The 16,876-nt window shown below is 50.6% G+C and overlaps 2 protein-coding genes across 10 annotated transcripts; one reads left to right on the forward strand and one right to left on the reverse strand.

The window, feature by feature from the left end:
- Positions 1-453: 453 nt before the first annotated feature.
- Positions 454-12,262, forward strand: kif11 (kinesin family member 11; the record flags this gene model as incomplete). 9 transcript variants are annotated; one of them, XM_080482353.1, is made up of 27 exons in its annotated part: positions 454-550; positions 770-864; positions 2,447-2,576; positions 2,772-2,869; positions 2,967-3,045; positions 4,541-4,726; positions 4,796-4,920; positions 5,004-5,094; positions 5,434-5,579; positions 5,851-5,947; positions 6,018-6,113; positions 6,190-6,278; positions 7,523-7,610; positions 7,723-7,796; positions 7,870-7,984; positions 8,069-8,140; positions 8,638-8,773; positions 8,850-9,022; positions 9,094-9,219; positions 9,342-9,497; positions 9,599-9,717; positions 9,790-9,950; positions 10,024-10,142; positions 10,619-10,841; positions 10,922-11,103; positions 11,174-11,281; positions 12,077-12,262. In XM_080482353.1, exons 2-27 carry the CDS (start codon positions 800-802, stop codon positions 12,161-12,163), a joined length of 3,141 nt encoding a protein of 1,046 aa, XP_080338479.1. In that variant the 5' UTR covers positions 454-550; positions 770-799. The 9 variants fall into 9 exon arrangements, with proteins under 9 accessions (XP_080338479.1, XP_080338481.1, XP_080338475.1 ...); XM_080482355.1 differs by having other exon boundaries at positions 474-667; XM_080482354.1 differs by having other exon boundaries at positions 482-689.
- On the reverse strand, positions 11,629-15,925 carry LOC308121224 (uncharacterized protein). The gene is made up of 3 exons (XM_080482358.1): positions 15,678-15,925; positions 14,542-15,006; positions 11,629-14,360 (listed from the first exon to the last, which is right to left on the reverse strand). The coding sequence occupies exons 1-3, from the start codon at positions 15,814-15,816 to the stop codon at positions 12,787-12,789; spliced, it is 2,178 nt and encodes a 725-aa protein (XP_080338484.1). The 5' UTR covers positions 15,817-15,925; the 3' UTR covers positions 11,629-12,786.
- Between the last annotated feature and the right edge of the window lie 951 nt (positions 15,926-16,876).

Consider the following 16,876-nt stretch of genomic DNA (forward strand, 5'->3'; position numbering starts at 1 on the left):
AATTGTTACACATTATTATTATTATTAGTATTTATTTATTTATTTATTGTTTGTTTGTTCATTAAGTTATTATTTATTTATTTATTTTTCTTTAATATGAAATTTATTATACTCCTAAAAGTAATAATATTATGATACAAATTGTGATTTTTAAATAAATTGATATTAATTTAAATGTAATAATAATTTATAAAACACATAAAAGGATGAATAAATGTCGCTACTTCTACTATTTCTTATAACATTCATACATTTATCGTTTGGGAGCGTAAATGAACGATCTGTGTAAATAGTTAATCTGTAGTTTCTTTCGCCCCCTGGCGGATGACCTCGACTACTAACATCGAACGAAAACTCCCGTCATGCACTGCCCCCAACGTGTCACGTGTTCTTTCTGGCCAATGGCGTGTCCGCCTCTGCCGCCGCTCTCCTCTAATTGGTGGAGAGCAGTTTGAAATTTAAAGCGCCACTTTGACGTGAAGCGGATGAATCAGCGGTCAGACCGAGTCTGTGGATTATTCTGGTCTAACGGAGCGAAAACTACAAGTTGGTGGGTTTTAACTGGGTTTTGTGACGGTAGTTTATACCCGACTGGGTTTTGGATTAACGGCACAATAACTGACCGCCGGCGGAGTTTTAATCCGGCGGTTTGTCGTGAAGCGACGCTGTAAGCCGTCGTCTGTTATTAGGTTTGTTGGGTTAGTTTGGCGTTAGTTGTGTTTTAATCCCTGATTGATTGCAGGTGTTTTGTCTGTGTGTGTTTCTACAGGTGGTGGTGCGAAGGTTTCAACCCGCAGTGATGTCTTCTAAAACGGCCAAACGGGAGGAGAAAGGCCGCAACATCCAGGTGGTGGTCCGCTGCAGGTGAGAGGAGGAAAAACCAACACTGCTTCGTGTGTGTGTGTGTGTGTGTGTGTGTGTGTGTGTGTGTGTGTGTGTGTGTGTGTGTGTGTGTGTGTGTGTGTGTGTGTGTGTGTGTGTGTGTGACTCTGTGTGTGACTCTGTGTGTGACTCTGTGTGTGACTGTGTCTGTGTGTTTAAAGTTTGTGTAAATTCTAAGTAGAGTACTAAAAATGGTGCAATTCCATTTCTTAGATGATAGAATATAAAGTAAATGTTGACAGTAAAACTGAATATGTTAAGTGTTTTTTTGCACCTTTTTATCACTGGAGTCACGTTGCAACTCAAGTAATGTAATCAGGAACGAATAATGCGGTAGAAGTACACGTTAGTCTTCAGAAAGTGGAGTTTGAGACACTTTGGTAGAACCTGTGGATGTGGCGCTGAGCAGCTGTGGGGAAAAGCTCTGAAGATTCTGTCTGTTTTCTGTGGCTGTTTTAACGACAGCAAAGTGATGGTTGGATTTATTAATGACAGTTTGTCTTTCACTCGCTTCATGTCATCACGTCCAGATCTGATCGTCACAGTTGTTTGATTCACGCACAACATTTCTGACATTATTTAAAGTGTGTGTGTGTGTGTGTGTGTGTGTGTGTGTGTGTGTGTGTGTGTGTGTGTGTGTGTGTGTGTGTGTGTGTGTGTGTGTGTGTGTGTGTGTGTGTGTGTGTGTGTGTGTGTGTGTGTGTGTGTGTGTGTGTGTGTGTGTGTGTGTGTGTGTGTGTGTGTGTGTGTGTGTGTGTGTGTGTGTGTGTGTGTGTGTGTGTGTGTGTGTGTGTGTGTGTGTGTGTGTGTGTGTGTGTGTGTGTGTGTGTGTGGTCTGCTTCTCCTGATAGATGTTGAACTTGACTTTTCAATAATAAATTTTTTTTTTGTATTGAAGCTGGATTACAAACAACATCCAGTATTTTACTGAGGTTCAACAACAGATCAGACCGTACTCGGTCGGGAGTATTCGTAATCTATTACTTTCCCCGGGACATTGCTTCATTCACGTGTTGGTGTAGTGCAGCGACACAGAGGCCTCGTTACTTTACACAATAATGTTTCTGGTAAAAACGCATCGTTTCAGAAAAGATTTGTCTTTAAAACCCAACTTTGTGAAAACGTGCTTTTCCACAGAAACTGCAGTTAAAGTATGTTGTTACCATGTTGGTCCACTAGTTGGTGCTACTGTTAGTTATTGTACTGAAAGCACACACACAATCAACAGAGAACGATGAGCTCTAAACAATAACACTGGGAGAACCTTCTAGTGGACAGACCACCAAGTTGGATTGTTATTATGGTGACTGTCAAAATAAAACCACCAAGTCCCTGGAGAATATGGACTGGGAGTCATGAATAGAAAACTTTGTTCTGATTGTCTCTACTGAGCATGTGCAGAAGAACCAGTTACTACCAACATGGTGACCAGGAGCAAAGGTTTCCTCCGTCTCCATGACGATGGAGGCTGAGCGGTCTCAGGTCGTTGCAGAGTAATCCTGCAGAGTACTTTAGCTGCTGCAGACGCCTGGTGATGCTGAGGGGTTTTGGTTTGCGCTTTCAGACCGTTTAACACCACGGAGCGGAAGAGTTCGTGCAGCGTCATCGACTGCGACCCGACCAGGAAGGAGGTGAACGTGAAGACGGGAGGGAAGCTGGACAAGTCGGCACGCAAGACCTACACCTTCGATATGGTGAGGAAAGACCCGTCTGGTTCATCGTGTCTTTATTGGAATGACGTGCCGAATGCGTCACAAAGCTGCAATATATCCTGTATCCTGTACCTCCTGTCCCTGTATCTTTGACCTTCATTCGTTCACAACCTCTCTGGACTCAGCAGGTGTCGCTCATGCAAGCAGAGGTTTGCTCACTTCCTGTTCTCCCGGCAGGTTTTCGATCCGTCGGCCAAGCAGATCGAGGTGTACCGCAACGTGGTCTGCCCAATCCTGGACGAGGTCATCATGGGATACAACTGCACCGTGTTTGCGTGAGCGCCGCGCCACACACACTCGTCCTGCTCCTCTCTCCTGTCGCTCTACCTCCACCTCTAACCCGTCTTCCTCCTCCTCCTGTTCCCGGAGCAGCTACGGTCAGACGGGCACGGGGAAGACCTTCACCATGGAGGGGGAGAGGAGTCCGGACGAGGAGTTCACCTGGGAGGAGGTCTGAGCACAGCACACCTTCACCACCCCCGGTGTTTTTGTCTGGTCTCCCGTTCGCCTCCTGATCCAGATGAGCTGCAGTCGCATACAATTTAAAACCTCGAGATCTGAAGTCTGGGACTGAACCAGAACATGTGGGGTTGGTCAGCTTTTCCACCTATAAGAACCAGGAGCTAGTTCAGGGCCGGTGCCAGAGCCAGTTCTTTAATGAGCACCGCCAAAGAACCGGTTCTTTTTCCATTGTCAACAGAGCCAAGTGAGAGCCACGTCATTGCGTCACTCTAAAACATTGTATGTCACTGGTTCCACCAGCGTAGCGCCGGCAGGATCCAGGAACCGGGAGACGGACTGTACCAGTGGTTTGGTTCCGGGTCGCTCCATCTAGTCTGACCTGAACCTCGGATGAAAACATTGAGTCTCCTCGCCGCTCTATTATTGTTTTTTCACGTCCGTCTTGTTTTAGTCCAGAGCCCCGGAGTGGCCATAGAGGGGTAATAATAATAATAAGAACCTGAATGATCCTGGATCTTATTTTTCACCATTCCAACATTCCATAGTGACTTTCTGCTCCTTTCACTTTATTTCTGGACGTGTCTGAATCAAAAGCTTCAACGTGGCGGAATGGAGGTGTAGAATGATAGAACTCTGCTCTACAGCCGTTTCCATGGTAACCTAGGTAAACACTCTGATTAAAGTTCTCTTTCACATGAAGTGATTAAAAGGCTCATTTTAGCTCTAAAAACTCCAACTTTCATTTCCAGTAGTTTGTAGTTTGTTTAGTAGTTCCTGAGGAACCAGAAGTCTGGCTTCATTAGAAAGAAGTTCTGTGGCGCGTCTCATAGCGGAGCGCCCCCTGCTGCCTCATGCAGACCTCAGCCTGCGGTCAGAACGCCAAACAAGACCTGGAGGTGAAGTTAGTCACAATCATGTCACCATGAAAAGCCTGAAAAAAACTGGTTCTAGATCCACCAGCTGACAGTGGAGAGGAGGAGCACGGCTCCACGATCGCAGATTAAATAATTTCGTTCCCTGGTATTATTAACTTGAGGTAACTACTTGTATCGTGTTCCTTCCGGTGGAAAAGCCCCCCTCGAGAACCTGTACACCTATTTTTAATCATCAAAGCATCTATTCCATTACATGAATGGGTTCTTTAGGGTCAATCTGAGGACCTCCGCTTGGTGCACAGCTCTGCACTGCAGGAGGCCGCGTCTCACGTATTGTAGAGGACTGACCTAGAGATGCACCGGTACCAGTGTCGGTTAATTTACCCCCTCTCCCCGAGTGTGAGGTGACGTCTGAGGGGGTTAGTTTGAGCGGAGAGCAATCCAGGAAGCTCCGGTCAGACTGGGCGTCATGAGGCCACATGTGGCCCTGTCGCTCTGCCCGACCGGCCCTCAGGGTGTCGCTGGGAAATACGCAGCCAAAGGAGAATGTCTGTACGTGATGCAGACACCAGCAGGTTGTTGTGTTGACTGTTGCTGTGCTGCGTTCAGGATCCTCTGGCCGGCATCATCCCGCGGACGCTGCACCAGATCTTTGAGAAGCTGGCTGAGAACGGCACAGAGTTCTCCATCAAGGTGTCTCTGCTGGAGATCTACAACGAGGAGCTGTTCGACCTGCTCAGCCCCAGCGATGACGTCACCGAGCGCCTGCAGCTCTTCGACGACCCGCGCACCAAGGTGAGTCCCCCGAGGCGCCCTGAAGGCCTCGCGCCCAACAGGAAGTCTGACGTCCTCCTGCGTCCGCAGCTCGGCGTGGTGGTGAAGGGTCTGGAGGAGGTGACCGTCCACAACAAGGACGAGGTCTATCAGATCCTGGAGCGCGGAGCGGCCAAGAGGAGGACCGCCTGCACACTGATGAACGCCTACTCCAGGTACCGATGTCACGCCGGGCCGCTCGGTGAGACCCGCCGTGTTCTGGAGCGTTCGCATTCACATGTCTCTCCTCCCCGTGTAGCCGCTCCCACTCCGTGTTCTCCGTCACCATCCACATGAAGGAGGTGAGCGTGGACGGAGAAGAGCTGGTGAAGATCGGAAAACTCAACCTGGTAATGATCGTTCAGCCTCGGCTCTGACTTCTGAGCTTCGACTTTCGGCAAGCTCCTCAAACTGAACTAACAAGCAGAAACCTTTGAGTAGCAGACTGTCATTTCCACCAACGTCACATAAAACTGAGTTTCAGTCTAAAACTACGGCTGCAGTTTGTTATAAGATAAGATAATAATTATGTGATGGTTTATAGTAACGGCTGTAAAGGAGTTACTTCAGATGAACGTTAAGTTGCTCGTTACTGTCGGTCTGTATTATTGCAGCGTCAGCATTAGCTGATCACAGTGCAGTTCTGATCAGTCCAGTGAATCCCTGTAACTCGTCCGTGCGTCCCCCAGGTGGATCTCGCTGGCAGTGAGAACATCGGGCGCTCCGGCGCCGTGGACAAACGAGCCCGTGAGGCAGGAAGCATCAACCAATCGCTGCTGACGCTTGGCCGAGTCATCACAGCTCTGGTGGAGAAGAGGCCGCACATCCCCTACAGGTGAGTCCGGTCCAACAGAACCAGCGGATCCTGCCATCAGGGGGATTACTCTGCTCCACACTGCCCCCACAGGCCATCGGGGCTATTACTCAGAAGTTTAGATGTGGTTGAGTTTAGGAAAAGCTTTCAACTTTCATGTGAATTTGTGATGTTTCTGAGGCCAGAATTGGACCTGTGTGTTTCCGGTGGGGGGGGAGGGCGGGGCTCGCTTCTCTAGCCCATACCTGTACAGTTAACAAAGATGATTATCTTTGTCTGTTTTCCTGCTCAGGGAGTCAAAGCTGACCAGAATTCTTCAGGACTCGCTGGGAGGACGAACAAAAACCTCCATCATCGCCACCGTGTCGCCGTCCTCCAGCAATCTGGAGGTGGGTCCTGTAGTCCCACTTTGCCCAGCAGGCGGGGCAGTGAGTCACAGGCCGTGTGTTGTGTTTGCAGGAGACTCTGAGCACGCTGGAGTACGCCAGCAGGGCCAAAAACATCATCAACAAGCCAGAGGTCAACCAGAAACTCACCAAGACGGCTCTCATCAAGGTGCACCACTCGCCGCTCGGCATGCTGGGAAGGTTTCCCTTCAGACTCTCATATCTGCTCGTCTTCCTCCTCTCAGGAGTACACCGAGGAGATCCGTCGGCTGAAATGTGACCTGGCAGCCGCCCGAGACAAGAACGGCTATTTTCTGTCAGCAGAGAACTACGAGTAGGTCACAGGTCACAGGTCACGGGTCGTCTGCTCCTCCTAGTGGCTCCACTTTGATTCGTCCTCCAGCTCCCTCATTTCTCATCCACATTGTGAAGAAGTAACTCGTTAGTGAAACACTTTACCAGAAAATCCAACTAAATACTACATTGTGACGTGATAAATTGGACTAGTTGATATAATAAGTTAGAGAAGAAACGTACTTATTTAAAAGAACACAACTGAATCAATATAAAGATGTATATAATATATATATAATATACAAAGGGGTATACTAAATGACATTTAACTACAGTCCAGTTTCATCCCGAGTTGCTGGACTGGTAAAATAAAGCTGTAATGACCTTTACACTTGAATTTACACCTGAAAGTATTTCTGTGTTGTGGCCGGAGTGTACGGGGTGAATTTTGCAAGATCACACAATTGGTACTAAAAATGACTACAACCTCAACATAAAGTCAATTTTAATGAAACATTCTGCTGCAAAATACAATGAAATGTAAAAAAAAAATAGAATAAATCCTATATAACCACTGGCTTTGTGGTTCCTGGGGCTGATTGGAGCTTGTTGCGTCCGGTTTTGGTCCACGGGCCTCATGTTTGACCGAAGTAAACTTCAGAGCAGCGCCCCCTGCTGGAGGCCGTCCCTCATTAAGATGTAAACAGTTAAAACCTCCGTGCTTGACTATTTGTCTGCTCTTACCGGGTTCCTATTCCGAGGTTCTACTGAACACATAACACCTTCAGCAAGGTGGCGCTCTTCTTTCCTCCGTCTTTTTCTATGATTGACCGTCCAAATGACGTCTGGAGGCTCGCTGCTTTAAACTGTGCAGTGAAATGGAGCTGCTGCTACTTCAACTGGCTTTAACAGCAAAAATACTGCAGTACATTACTACTGCCCCCTATCGGGGGACGAGCTGGCGAGTACCGGACCCAGTCTAGGACTGTTGTGAAGGGGGAGACTCGCGGTGACAGAAAAAAGATTCAAGCTTTTACCAGGTTTAAGCAAACGTGCAACAACAGAAACCCTCTAGGATTGGTGGAACAGAACGCCAAAGATGCTCGAATTTGCACAATGAAAATCAGTTTTAGCTACAAATTCGATAAATCCATTTTTCTTTTGGGGCCCAGCCCTAGAAGTAACCTTTAGTGTACATAATACGCACTGACAGTGTGATTAAAAATGTTTTTATTTATTTTTCCGCTCGGAGTCTTTTTGAAAGCTGTGTTTTTTTGTTTTCAGCCGAATGGTTGGACAGATCGCGTCTCACGAGGAGATCGTCACGGAGTACCAGGACAAGATCAGCGTCACGGAGGAGGAGCTCAGGAAGGTGAGATCAGACGCCTTCTCTTGTTGGTCTGGGATCTTTCCTCGTGATGCTTCACACGGTTGGACGTGTTGGGGTGTGTTTTGTGTCATGGTCTCCCCCCTCGTTGCACCAGGTGACGGAGATGTTCGGGGACAGTAAGACGCAGCTGGAGCAGTGCACCGTCAACCTCCACGACAAGCAGCAGAGGTGAGACGTCCGGCCTGGACGCTCGGTTTCCTTCTGTGTGAATGTGAGGAGTTGACCTGTTTGGACTCTGCAGGCTGGAGGAGACCAGCAGGGACCTGCAGGAGACAAAGGAGAAGCTATGCCAGGAGGAGTTCGTCTCCTCGGAGCTCAGCTCGGCCCAGGAGAAGCTGTACAGCACGGCGGGACAGGTACGTCCCTCCAGAGCTCCCAGAGACTACCCTCCTCCCGAGCAGACAGTCGGTGTGTCAGCCTGTCTCTGTCTCCTCCTGCAGCTGCTGAGCACCGTGGACCAAAGCACCAGCGACGTGTCGGGTCTCCATGACAAGCTGGAGCGCAAGAAGAAGGTCAGATGAGTCTCTGAACACTCGCTGCAGAGCGGAAGCCGTTAGACTAACCTGATTCTATTGAGGGAGAGTAACAAGCTCAGAGGTTGAAGTGTTTGTCCTTCACTCAGCTGTTCTCCAGATGTGAGGAGCAGAGAAATGTGGTTTCACCAGTAGGAGGCGCTGATGGCACCTTTTTAAAAGGACGAGTACAAACCTTTACCTACTAACCAATATGATTAAATACAATTGAGCATAATTTGTATTTCATACATGTGTGAAAGCTGTGTGTCGATGCTACGTCACCTCCACCAGCCTCAGTCTACAGCAGCCTAGCAGAGCGTAGCGTCTCTCTCCGCGCTGCGCTATACGACTGTAGACCAAGCTGCTGCTGAGGAGAGGATCAGTCACTTTAATCATGTTTAGCACGTAGCATTTAGCATGGCTCGGAGTTAAGTGTTGAGCAGACAGACAGGATGTGAGGCGGCAGCATCACCTCCACCTCTCACCACTAACAGGTGGAGCAGCACAACCAGCAGGTGGCGCAGAGCTTCATGCAGCAGATGGACGGTTCCTTCAGTCACATCCAGCTCTCCGTCCAGCAGCAGGGGGAGAAGCAGCGCTGCATGCTGGGAAACTGCTCTCGGGCCTTTGGTAAGCCCCGAGGCCCGGTCCCCGCTTCTGTCTTCCCGCGGTCCCCCACCTGGCTGAACCCGAGTGTCTCCTGCAGACGGCCTGCTGGTGATGAACCGATCCCTACTGAAGGACAGCGTGTCCTCCGTGGCGTCCGTGATGGGAGGCTTCAGCTCGCTGGTGGAGCGGAGCGTGGCTCGCTGTGTCCACAAGGTGCAGCAGGACCAGGAGCTCAGTCTGGAGGCCAAGCAGAGCCGGCTGCAGCTGCTGGTGAGTCCTCGCCGTCCGTAAAGCGTCCTCCAGGAGCGTGACGGAGCTGATGTCCAGCGCTTTGTGTGCAGGAGGAGCATCGGCAGGACCTGGAGAAGGTGCTGGTGGCTCAGACGCTGACGGGTCTGTCGGCAGTGAAGGAGCTCACCGACACTCTGAGAGCCTCGGTGGAGACGCAGCGAGCGCTGGCTGACGAGGCAAGCACACACACACACACACACACACACACACACACACACACACATATATATACACATACATACACTGTCCTGGTTCCTCCACTGCTCTGAGCCTCTCTCTCTCACACACACACACACAGGTGGAGGCCATGAAGGAGTCGGGGCAGTTCTTCCAGGCTCTGGTGCAGGAGGTGGCTGCGCTGCGGCAGGAAGCCGTCCAGAGTCTGAGCGGCCTGCAGGAGCAGCACCTGGCTCTGCAGGAGAAGATCCTGCAGGAGGAGCAGAGGCAGCAGGAGGTGAGGACTCCTCCAGAACCATCCGAAGCTCACACAGTCTGACCTCCACTGTGTTCTGGACTGTCATTCTGATCACCTCTCCGGTTCCTGGTCCGCACCAGAGCATCCAGTCCATACGGAGAGCCCTGCAGGACCACCTGGACCAGAACTTCTCGTGCCTGCGCTCCGCCTCTGCAGACCTGTGCAGACCCGTCCAGAGCCTCCGGGAGACCATCAGCAGGTGAGAGGCAGACCTGCAGACACCGTCACCATCACCAAGTCCTCTGCTGACCTGCTCTTCCTCTTGTCACAGCAACTGCAGCTCGATGGAGAACCGGGCCTCGGGCCGGGCCGACCTGCTCCTCTCCACCTCGCTCGCCCTGGCCTCCTCTCTGCACGCCAACTCAGAGGTCAGCCTGAAGGCGGTGGAGGAGGTGAGCGAGCGCTGCTCCCACATCCACAGCTCCGTGTCAGGTACCACAACTCTTCTTCTCCCGGGTTTCTCTCTGAGTCTTCCTCCGGTTCTGAAGCTGTGGTCTGGCTGCAGGGCTGGTTCAGCGTCACGTCCAGTGGAGCGGCGCCGCGGCGCAGGAGGACGAGCAGCGAGTCCAGGAGCACCAGACCAGGATGGGGGAGGTCACCGCTGAAGCTCAGAGTCTGCAGCAGGTCCGTGTCTTCGAGTCCGTGCCCCGTGAGGAAAACCAGCATTAGCATTAGCATGTAGCCACGGCCGCTGTGGGTCGCATTAGCATGTAGCCACGGCCGCTGTGGGCGGCATTAGCATGTAGTGACTCACTTTTTGTTTTACCAACATGCCACTGTAATCTATTACGCAGCATGAAGGTTCCTGTCAAAGCAGTTAGTTACTTTTAGTAACTTGTGAAGTAATTACAAAACTTGTGAAAGGAGTAACTATTAAGGCCTCGTTTACGCAACAGGAACTATTTTCACCGGGGAGGGAGGAGAGAGATGAGCATGCGCCACCCCCCAAAGCTGAAGAGTTTTGTGGATACAGGCGTATTCGTTGTGGTTTAAACGGCCTTAGTGTGAAGTAACTTGGTGCACACGAAGGGAGATGATCAGAAGTAACTAGTTACATTACTGTAATGAAGTGGTGTGACGGTCGGCGGTTCCTGTTGCAGAGTGTGGAGACGCACGGTGCCCAGCAGCTGCAGGAGCTGCAGGAGGAGCTGAGCAGGAAGGGGGAGGAGGTGCAGCAGGCCGTCAGGGTGGCGCAGGAGCAGGCGAGTCAGGAGCAGAGCGCGGCGGAGCGGCGGGAGGCGGAGCTACAGGAGCAGCTGGAGGCGGGGCGCAGTCTGCTGTGCAGCTTCCTGCAGGAGGAGCTGCAGCATGACACACCCACAGGTGAGGCGAGGCCGGTGACCTCACTGTATCGATGGTCTCGCGCTGTTCTGACCTCGTCTGGACCAACCTGCTCCCTCCAGGTACGACGCCTCAGCGCCGGCAGTTTGTGTATCCTCAGAGAGTTAGGACGCCGCGGCGCCGCAGCGAGCTGCTGGAGAGCCTGAGGAGGCAGCAGGAGGCGCTGCAGGCCGCCCTGCAGGAGGAGGACGAGGAGCAGGAGGAGGACGAGGACGAGGAGGACAAGCAGAGCCACACTGATCCGGTAGGTTGACCGGGTTTATGAAGCCGCCGTGTCTCCGTGTCTCCGACTGACTGACTGACTGCTGGTTCAGGACTCTGTGGAGGACGACGGCAGCATGCTGAACGAGAGCGAGACCAGGGAGCCGGCCATCGACGAGAACCTGGTCTTCAACCAGGGCGTCCGCCTCCCGTTCTTCAAGGTGAGCGTTTCTGCGTTTCCAAGGTGACAGACGTGCTGCGTGTCGTTCCTTAAATCGGGACACGAAACACGAGCGGCGCTCGTTGTTCTCTAGTGAGGCTGAAGCTCCTCGATCCAAAGTGAAGCTGCCGTCGGGTTTCTAGAAGCTTTCCACCCAATCTGAAATCCAACTGTTGCTCTGTCGCCACAGAGCAACGGCAAATCAATGCAAAGAATTGGTGAACAGATCAGTGATCGACTGATTTGGACCAATGAGAATGTTTCATGTCACTCTTGTCAGAATGTCGCGGCTTCTTAAGACTCCAGTGACGTTAGAATCTAAAAATAATATCCAGGATTCAAAGTTTTACAAACACAAATGTTCACTTAACTTTATTAACTCTGAATGTCGCTGAACAAAGAAACTCTTTGGTGACGGACATTTTGAAACTTAAAATATTTATTGCAGACATTCATCTTATTGAGTCCCAAGATTGATATTATGTAATTCTGAAGTTGTGAGTCGATCACGACTCTCCATCATCGTTCAGACGGAGGAACTCGTCGGAGTTCTTCTGGGAACGTAAAGAGAAACCGTCCCGTTGTGGAACACTGAGTTCATGATGTGAAGACGTGTGGACTGACACTGGAGTTTAACCCTTCGTCACCTCAAACACTGAGCTCGAGTTATTACGGCGTTCTCGTACAAAGAACGCAAAAATAGGAATTATTTACAAACCTTCAGCTTCAGAACTTTGACCTGAAAGTCTGTCTTCCTCGGACGGACCCAAAGTAATCAGAGTATTTTCCGTTCCAGAAGAAGAAGGGAGGAAAGAAGGAGGCGAAGATCTCCCAACAACAAACTCCTCCGAGGTCCAAGCTGCCGCTTCGCTGCCAGAACTGAGTCCCTCTGATTTAACTTTTACTTCTTTCTTTTCTTGTTTGTCTCTTTTATTCTTTTCTCCTGATCATTAATGAAATAAAAATATTTAAGTGTTGTAGTACTTTAGTTCCTCCTTATTTTAACTCCCACTATCAAGGTCACGGCTTTTATTCCCAGGCTGAACGTCTCTGGTGGAGATGTGGTCTCATGACACTCACTGCTTCACGAACCTTCACCTGAGTGAAGCGCAGACGCCATCAGATCCTTTTATTTACAGTCAAGGTGGCGAACGAAGTGAAGCGTCGACTCAAATACACAATTTAATCAGATTAACCAGACGTTCAGGGGGATTTACAGTCCTGCTGACCGTTTCTTCCACAGCCTGCAAAAAACGTCTTTTTTATCCAAAGTAATTTAAGAAAAGTTTTTTTTGTTTTTTTACTTAATTGTAAAGTTGTAATTTCAAAGAAGTGGAGGCCTCCGCTGCAGCCCCGCAGCTTTATGGTTCCTCCACCGTGCTGAACTGTTGGGTGTTTATCTAAAAAGGTCTTCGGGTTTCGTCTGTCCACGCAGCGTTTTGTCCTCCTGCTTCATCTGTGTGAGTTCCCGTGTCAACCGGTTCCTAAAATGTGGTCCCGTGTTCCTCAAGATGCATTCTCACCCGTGTGTGTTTCCATGTGGTCCCTCAGGAGGAACTTGTAGATGAAGCTTTTCCCGCAGGTCTGGCAGACGTACGGCTTCCCACCTGTGTGAGACCTCATGTGGGACAGCAGGTGTCCCTGCTGAGTGAAGCTTTTCCCACAGCGTTCACACGAGAACGGCTTCTCACCTGTGTGGATTCGCATGTGGCGCAGCAGGGCACTCTTGTATCGGAAACCTTTACCACACGTTCCACAGGAAAATGGATTCTCACCCGTGTGTGTTCCCATGTGGTCCCTCAAGAGGAACTTGTATATGAAGCTTTTGCCGCAGGTCTGGCAGGCGTACGGCTTCCCACCTGTGTGAGATCTCATGTGGTACAACAGGTGACTCTGCTGCGTGAAGGCTCTCCCGCATCTTTCACAGGTGAATGGCTTCTCACCCGTGTGGATCCGCATGTGGCGCAGCAGGGCACTCTTGAATCTGAAGTCTTTACCGCATGTTTCACAAGAAAATGGACTTTCACCTGCGTGAATTCTCACGTGTTGCAAGTACACAAACTCGGACGTGAAGCTCTGACCGCAAGCGTCACACGTGTGAGACTTCACCAGCCGGTGTGTCCTCATGTGGGCGGACAAGGCGACGCGGTGTTTGAAGGCTTTGCCGCAGAGTTCACAGGCGCAGCGTCGACCCTGAGGGTGAGAAACCGCCACGTGTTTGTTCAGGTTCGAGGAAGTCGCAAACCTTTTGTTGCAGTCGCTGCAGACGTAAGGCTTCTCATCTGTGTGGGTCCGAATGTGGGCCACCAACTTCATCTTCATGCGGAACGTTCGGCCACACCTTTCACAAACGTAGGACTTCTCACCCGCGTGAGTCCTGGTGTGGACCAACAATTTACTGTGCAGAGTGAAAGTTTTCCCGCAAGTTTGACAGGAATGCAGATTCTCACCCGTGTGAGTCCTCACGTGGTATGACAAGGACGTGTTCCTCATGTAACTTTTACCACAGAGCTCACAAGAGTATGGCCTCTCACCTGAGTGGATTCTCATGTGGGACAACATGTGACTCTGCTGACTAAATCTTTTCTGGCATATTCTACAAGGAAAGGGCTTCTCACCTGTGTGAGTTCTCATATGGCGCAACAAGCCACTGTTGCTCGTGAAGCTTTTCCGGCACAGCTTACATGGAAACGGCTTCTCACCCGAGTGACTCAACAAACGGTCGCGTGTTTTCAAAGAGGGTGGCTCCTGTGTGAAGTCGCGCCGCTGCGTATCACGACTCCTTCTCTTGTTTCGGCTGGTTCTTGAGCCTCCACAACTCTCCTGGTCCTGCTCCTCCCGGTCCCGGTCCCGGTCCTGGTCCCGGTCCCGGTCCTCACACTTGGCGGATTGGCGATCCAGGAGCTGCTCTTCGTCGGACTCACTTCCTTCCTCAGAAGTCTCTGGATCCTGTTTGGGGGCAAACGGAGCTCCGTGCAGGCCGCTGCACGGCTCTTCTTCACTAACGTGAGACTCCATGTTCCTCTGATCCTCCTCCAGGTGGCGCCGCTCCTCCTCACAGGCTGGTTCCTGGAGGCCGCCTGAACAAAACGCAGAGAAAAGACTCCATTAGGACAAGTTGTCTCTGAAAGGTTTCTTGAAATGACTGTTAGGTTAGACGCTAAATATATTAGTAGAAATAAAGTTGAATTTAATCTGGGATGAGGAGCTCAGATTAAAACTCCTGACGTGTGTTCATGAGGACGACAGCCCGGTACAGACCCGTCTCCTCTAACTTGACGGGACGACGGGCGGTGGCGTCCGGCGGTCTGCGCTGACGCTCGCTCTTCTTCTGGTACTGAGAGAAGCTTTGTTCCAACATGGCGGAGATGTCTTCAGCTGCAGCGGTGAGTCTCTGGCTGACGAAGCGTCGGACCGAGCCGTGACAGAACCTCTCACCGTGGTCTCCTCCACCACCAGCCGGACTCAGCAGCACCAGCCGCACGCTGGTCCGAACGCCGTCTGGTTCCTCCTGGTCCTGGTGGGTCCACGCAGGCTCTGCTTCCTCCTGGTGTTCAGGAAGCTCCAGCTCCTCTTTAATCCCCACAATGTGGGCTTCTTCATGGATCTGAAGCGGTTCTGGTTCCTCTTTGATGGCTGGAGGATCCTGCTGCTCCTGGATCCACCTGGAGCTGGTCTCCTGCTCACAGAGCTGCTCCTCCTTCCAGACACGTCGCTGCTGGAGCTCTGGAAGACAAGAAGGACGGCAGATGTTGAAAGTGAAGACAGGAATGAAGAGAAGGAGCCATGGAGGCAGAATGGAAGGAGAGAGCAGCGTGTGGTGGAGCTCTGCTGGAGCTCTGCTGCGGGATCGTGGCAGGAGCTGCTAGCATTAGCATGTAGCGACTCTTACCTTGAGAAAGTAATGGGATTACTGATTACTAGTTTCTCCTTTCAAAAGTAACTGAATTACAATGGCAGCTGCAGTGCAGAGGACAGGAGGAGCTGCAGCAGGTCGTGAGGCGGCTGACATCACTGGGGCCACGCCCCCTCTCCTCAGTGGCCTGGAGAAGTAACTTTACTCTGATTACTGGTTTGGGAAATGTAACTTGTTAGATTACTCGTGACTGAAAAAAGTGGTCATATTAGAGTAACGCGTTACGACCACGTTGCTAAGTAACGCGTTACTGGCATCACTGCATGTGGCCAGACACCTGGCTCCGCCTAACACGGGGACCATCCGCTCCATAACAGCGGCGGTGCTCGTGTCCCCCTCTAAAGCCTCCGTGCAGAAACGTGGTGCAGCAGCTTCCTGCAGGCTTTAGTCGGAGCGGATCGTCTCCGGTGTCCGTTCAAAGGACTCCAAGAGCCTGAGAGTCCCCGTGAGTCCTTCATGTGTCCATCGATCTGCTCCATACCTGCTGTGTGGGACTTGGTCTCCAGCAGTCGGTCCTCCTCGTACTGGAGCAGAGTTTGTTGGAACTCGGTGAAGATTTCTCCCGCAGCAGCAGTTAGTCTGCCGCTGATAAACTCTCTCAAAGCCTGAAGTGAACTCATTGTTCCTGCTGGAAGCAGCGGGACGATTTCCAGCTCCAAACAGCCTCCAGAGCTGCTGCTGCTCTCGGTTTGATGGAGGAGCACAGAGCAGCTGGAGCTTCATACCGCCCCCTGCTGGCCACACGGGGAACTGCAGACACACTCCTCACAACATCAGCTGTTTTCTACCTGCCAGCTCTCATTAGGAAACTTTCCTTTCCGGCCTGATTCAGACTGTCACACTTCTACTTTTCTTCCTAAACTATTATTTTAATCTGAATGATCACAACATGATGTTTTGAGTCCTGTAAGCAGCAGGAGAAGAATGATGTGGCGTCAGACTAAAGATGAACCAGGAGACCAGTTCCTGAATGGATTTATAGAACGCTGTTCCACAAACTACTTTCCATTCTAAATCACAGCCACACATCTACAGAGGCCATGCAAGGCGCTCACTGCATCGACTGGGAGCAGTCTAAGGTTCAGTGTCTTGCTCTGCACACCTCAGCATGTGGGCTGGGGAAGCTGGGGAATCGAACCCGCAACCCTCTGATTGAGAGACGACTAACTGAGCCACAGCCGCCTAAAGCCAGAGAGTTTATCCTCAGAGAGAATAAACTCATTGCAGAATATAAGAGAAACTGGATCTCACGAGTGTCATCAGGTTCATTCAGCTTTTAATCTGAAAGTACAGTAAACGCGCGTGCATGTGTGTGTGTGTGTGGGGGGGGGAATCCAGCAAGAAAAAGTTGGTAATTACTTCTACTAAACTGACCCCACCCAAACAAAAAACAAACACTTAACCAGACAATTGTTGTGATATAAATTACTTAAAGATTCACTTATTTTTAAGACATAAAAACATTTTATTCTCTTACAATCGAGTCTCTGTGATCCCGTGAATCTTTCCCTCTGAAATCTTCTGAACATTTCTAGACTCATAAACATCATGTTGTGATCATTCAGATTAAAATAATAGTTTAGGAAGAAAAGTAGAAGTGTGACAGTCTGAATCAGGCCGGAAAGGAAAGTTTCCTAATGAGAGCTGGCAGGTAGAAAACAGCTGATATTGTGAGGAGTT

This window comes from Lipophrys pholis (assembly GCF_963383615.2).
Source record: "Lipophrys pholis genome assembly, chromosome: 15".
Classification (NCBI taxonomy): domain Eukaryota; kingdom Metazoa; phylum Chordata; class Actinopteri; order Blenniiformes; family Blenniidae; genus Lipophrys; species Lipophrys pholis.

What these genes read in the sequence shown, in the direction of transcription:
- LOC308121224 (XM_080482358.1), bottom strand. Translation starts at nt 15,816, where the DNA reads ATGAGTTCACTTCAGGCTTTGAGAGAGTTTATCAGCGGCAGACTAACT. An exon ending in GACCAAGTCCCACACAGCAG is followed by an intron (nt 15,007 to 15,677) that starts GTATGGAGCAGA and finishes CTTGTCTTCCAG; the next exon opens with AGCTCCAGCAGCGACGTGTC. An exon ending in CGTCAAGTTAGAGGAGACGG is followed by an intron (nt 14,361 to 14,541) that starts GTCTGTACCGGG and finishes CGTTTTGTTCAG; the next exon opens with GCGGCCTCCAGGAACCAGCC.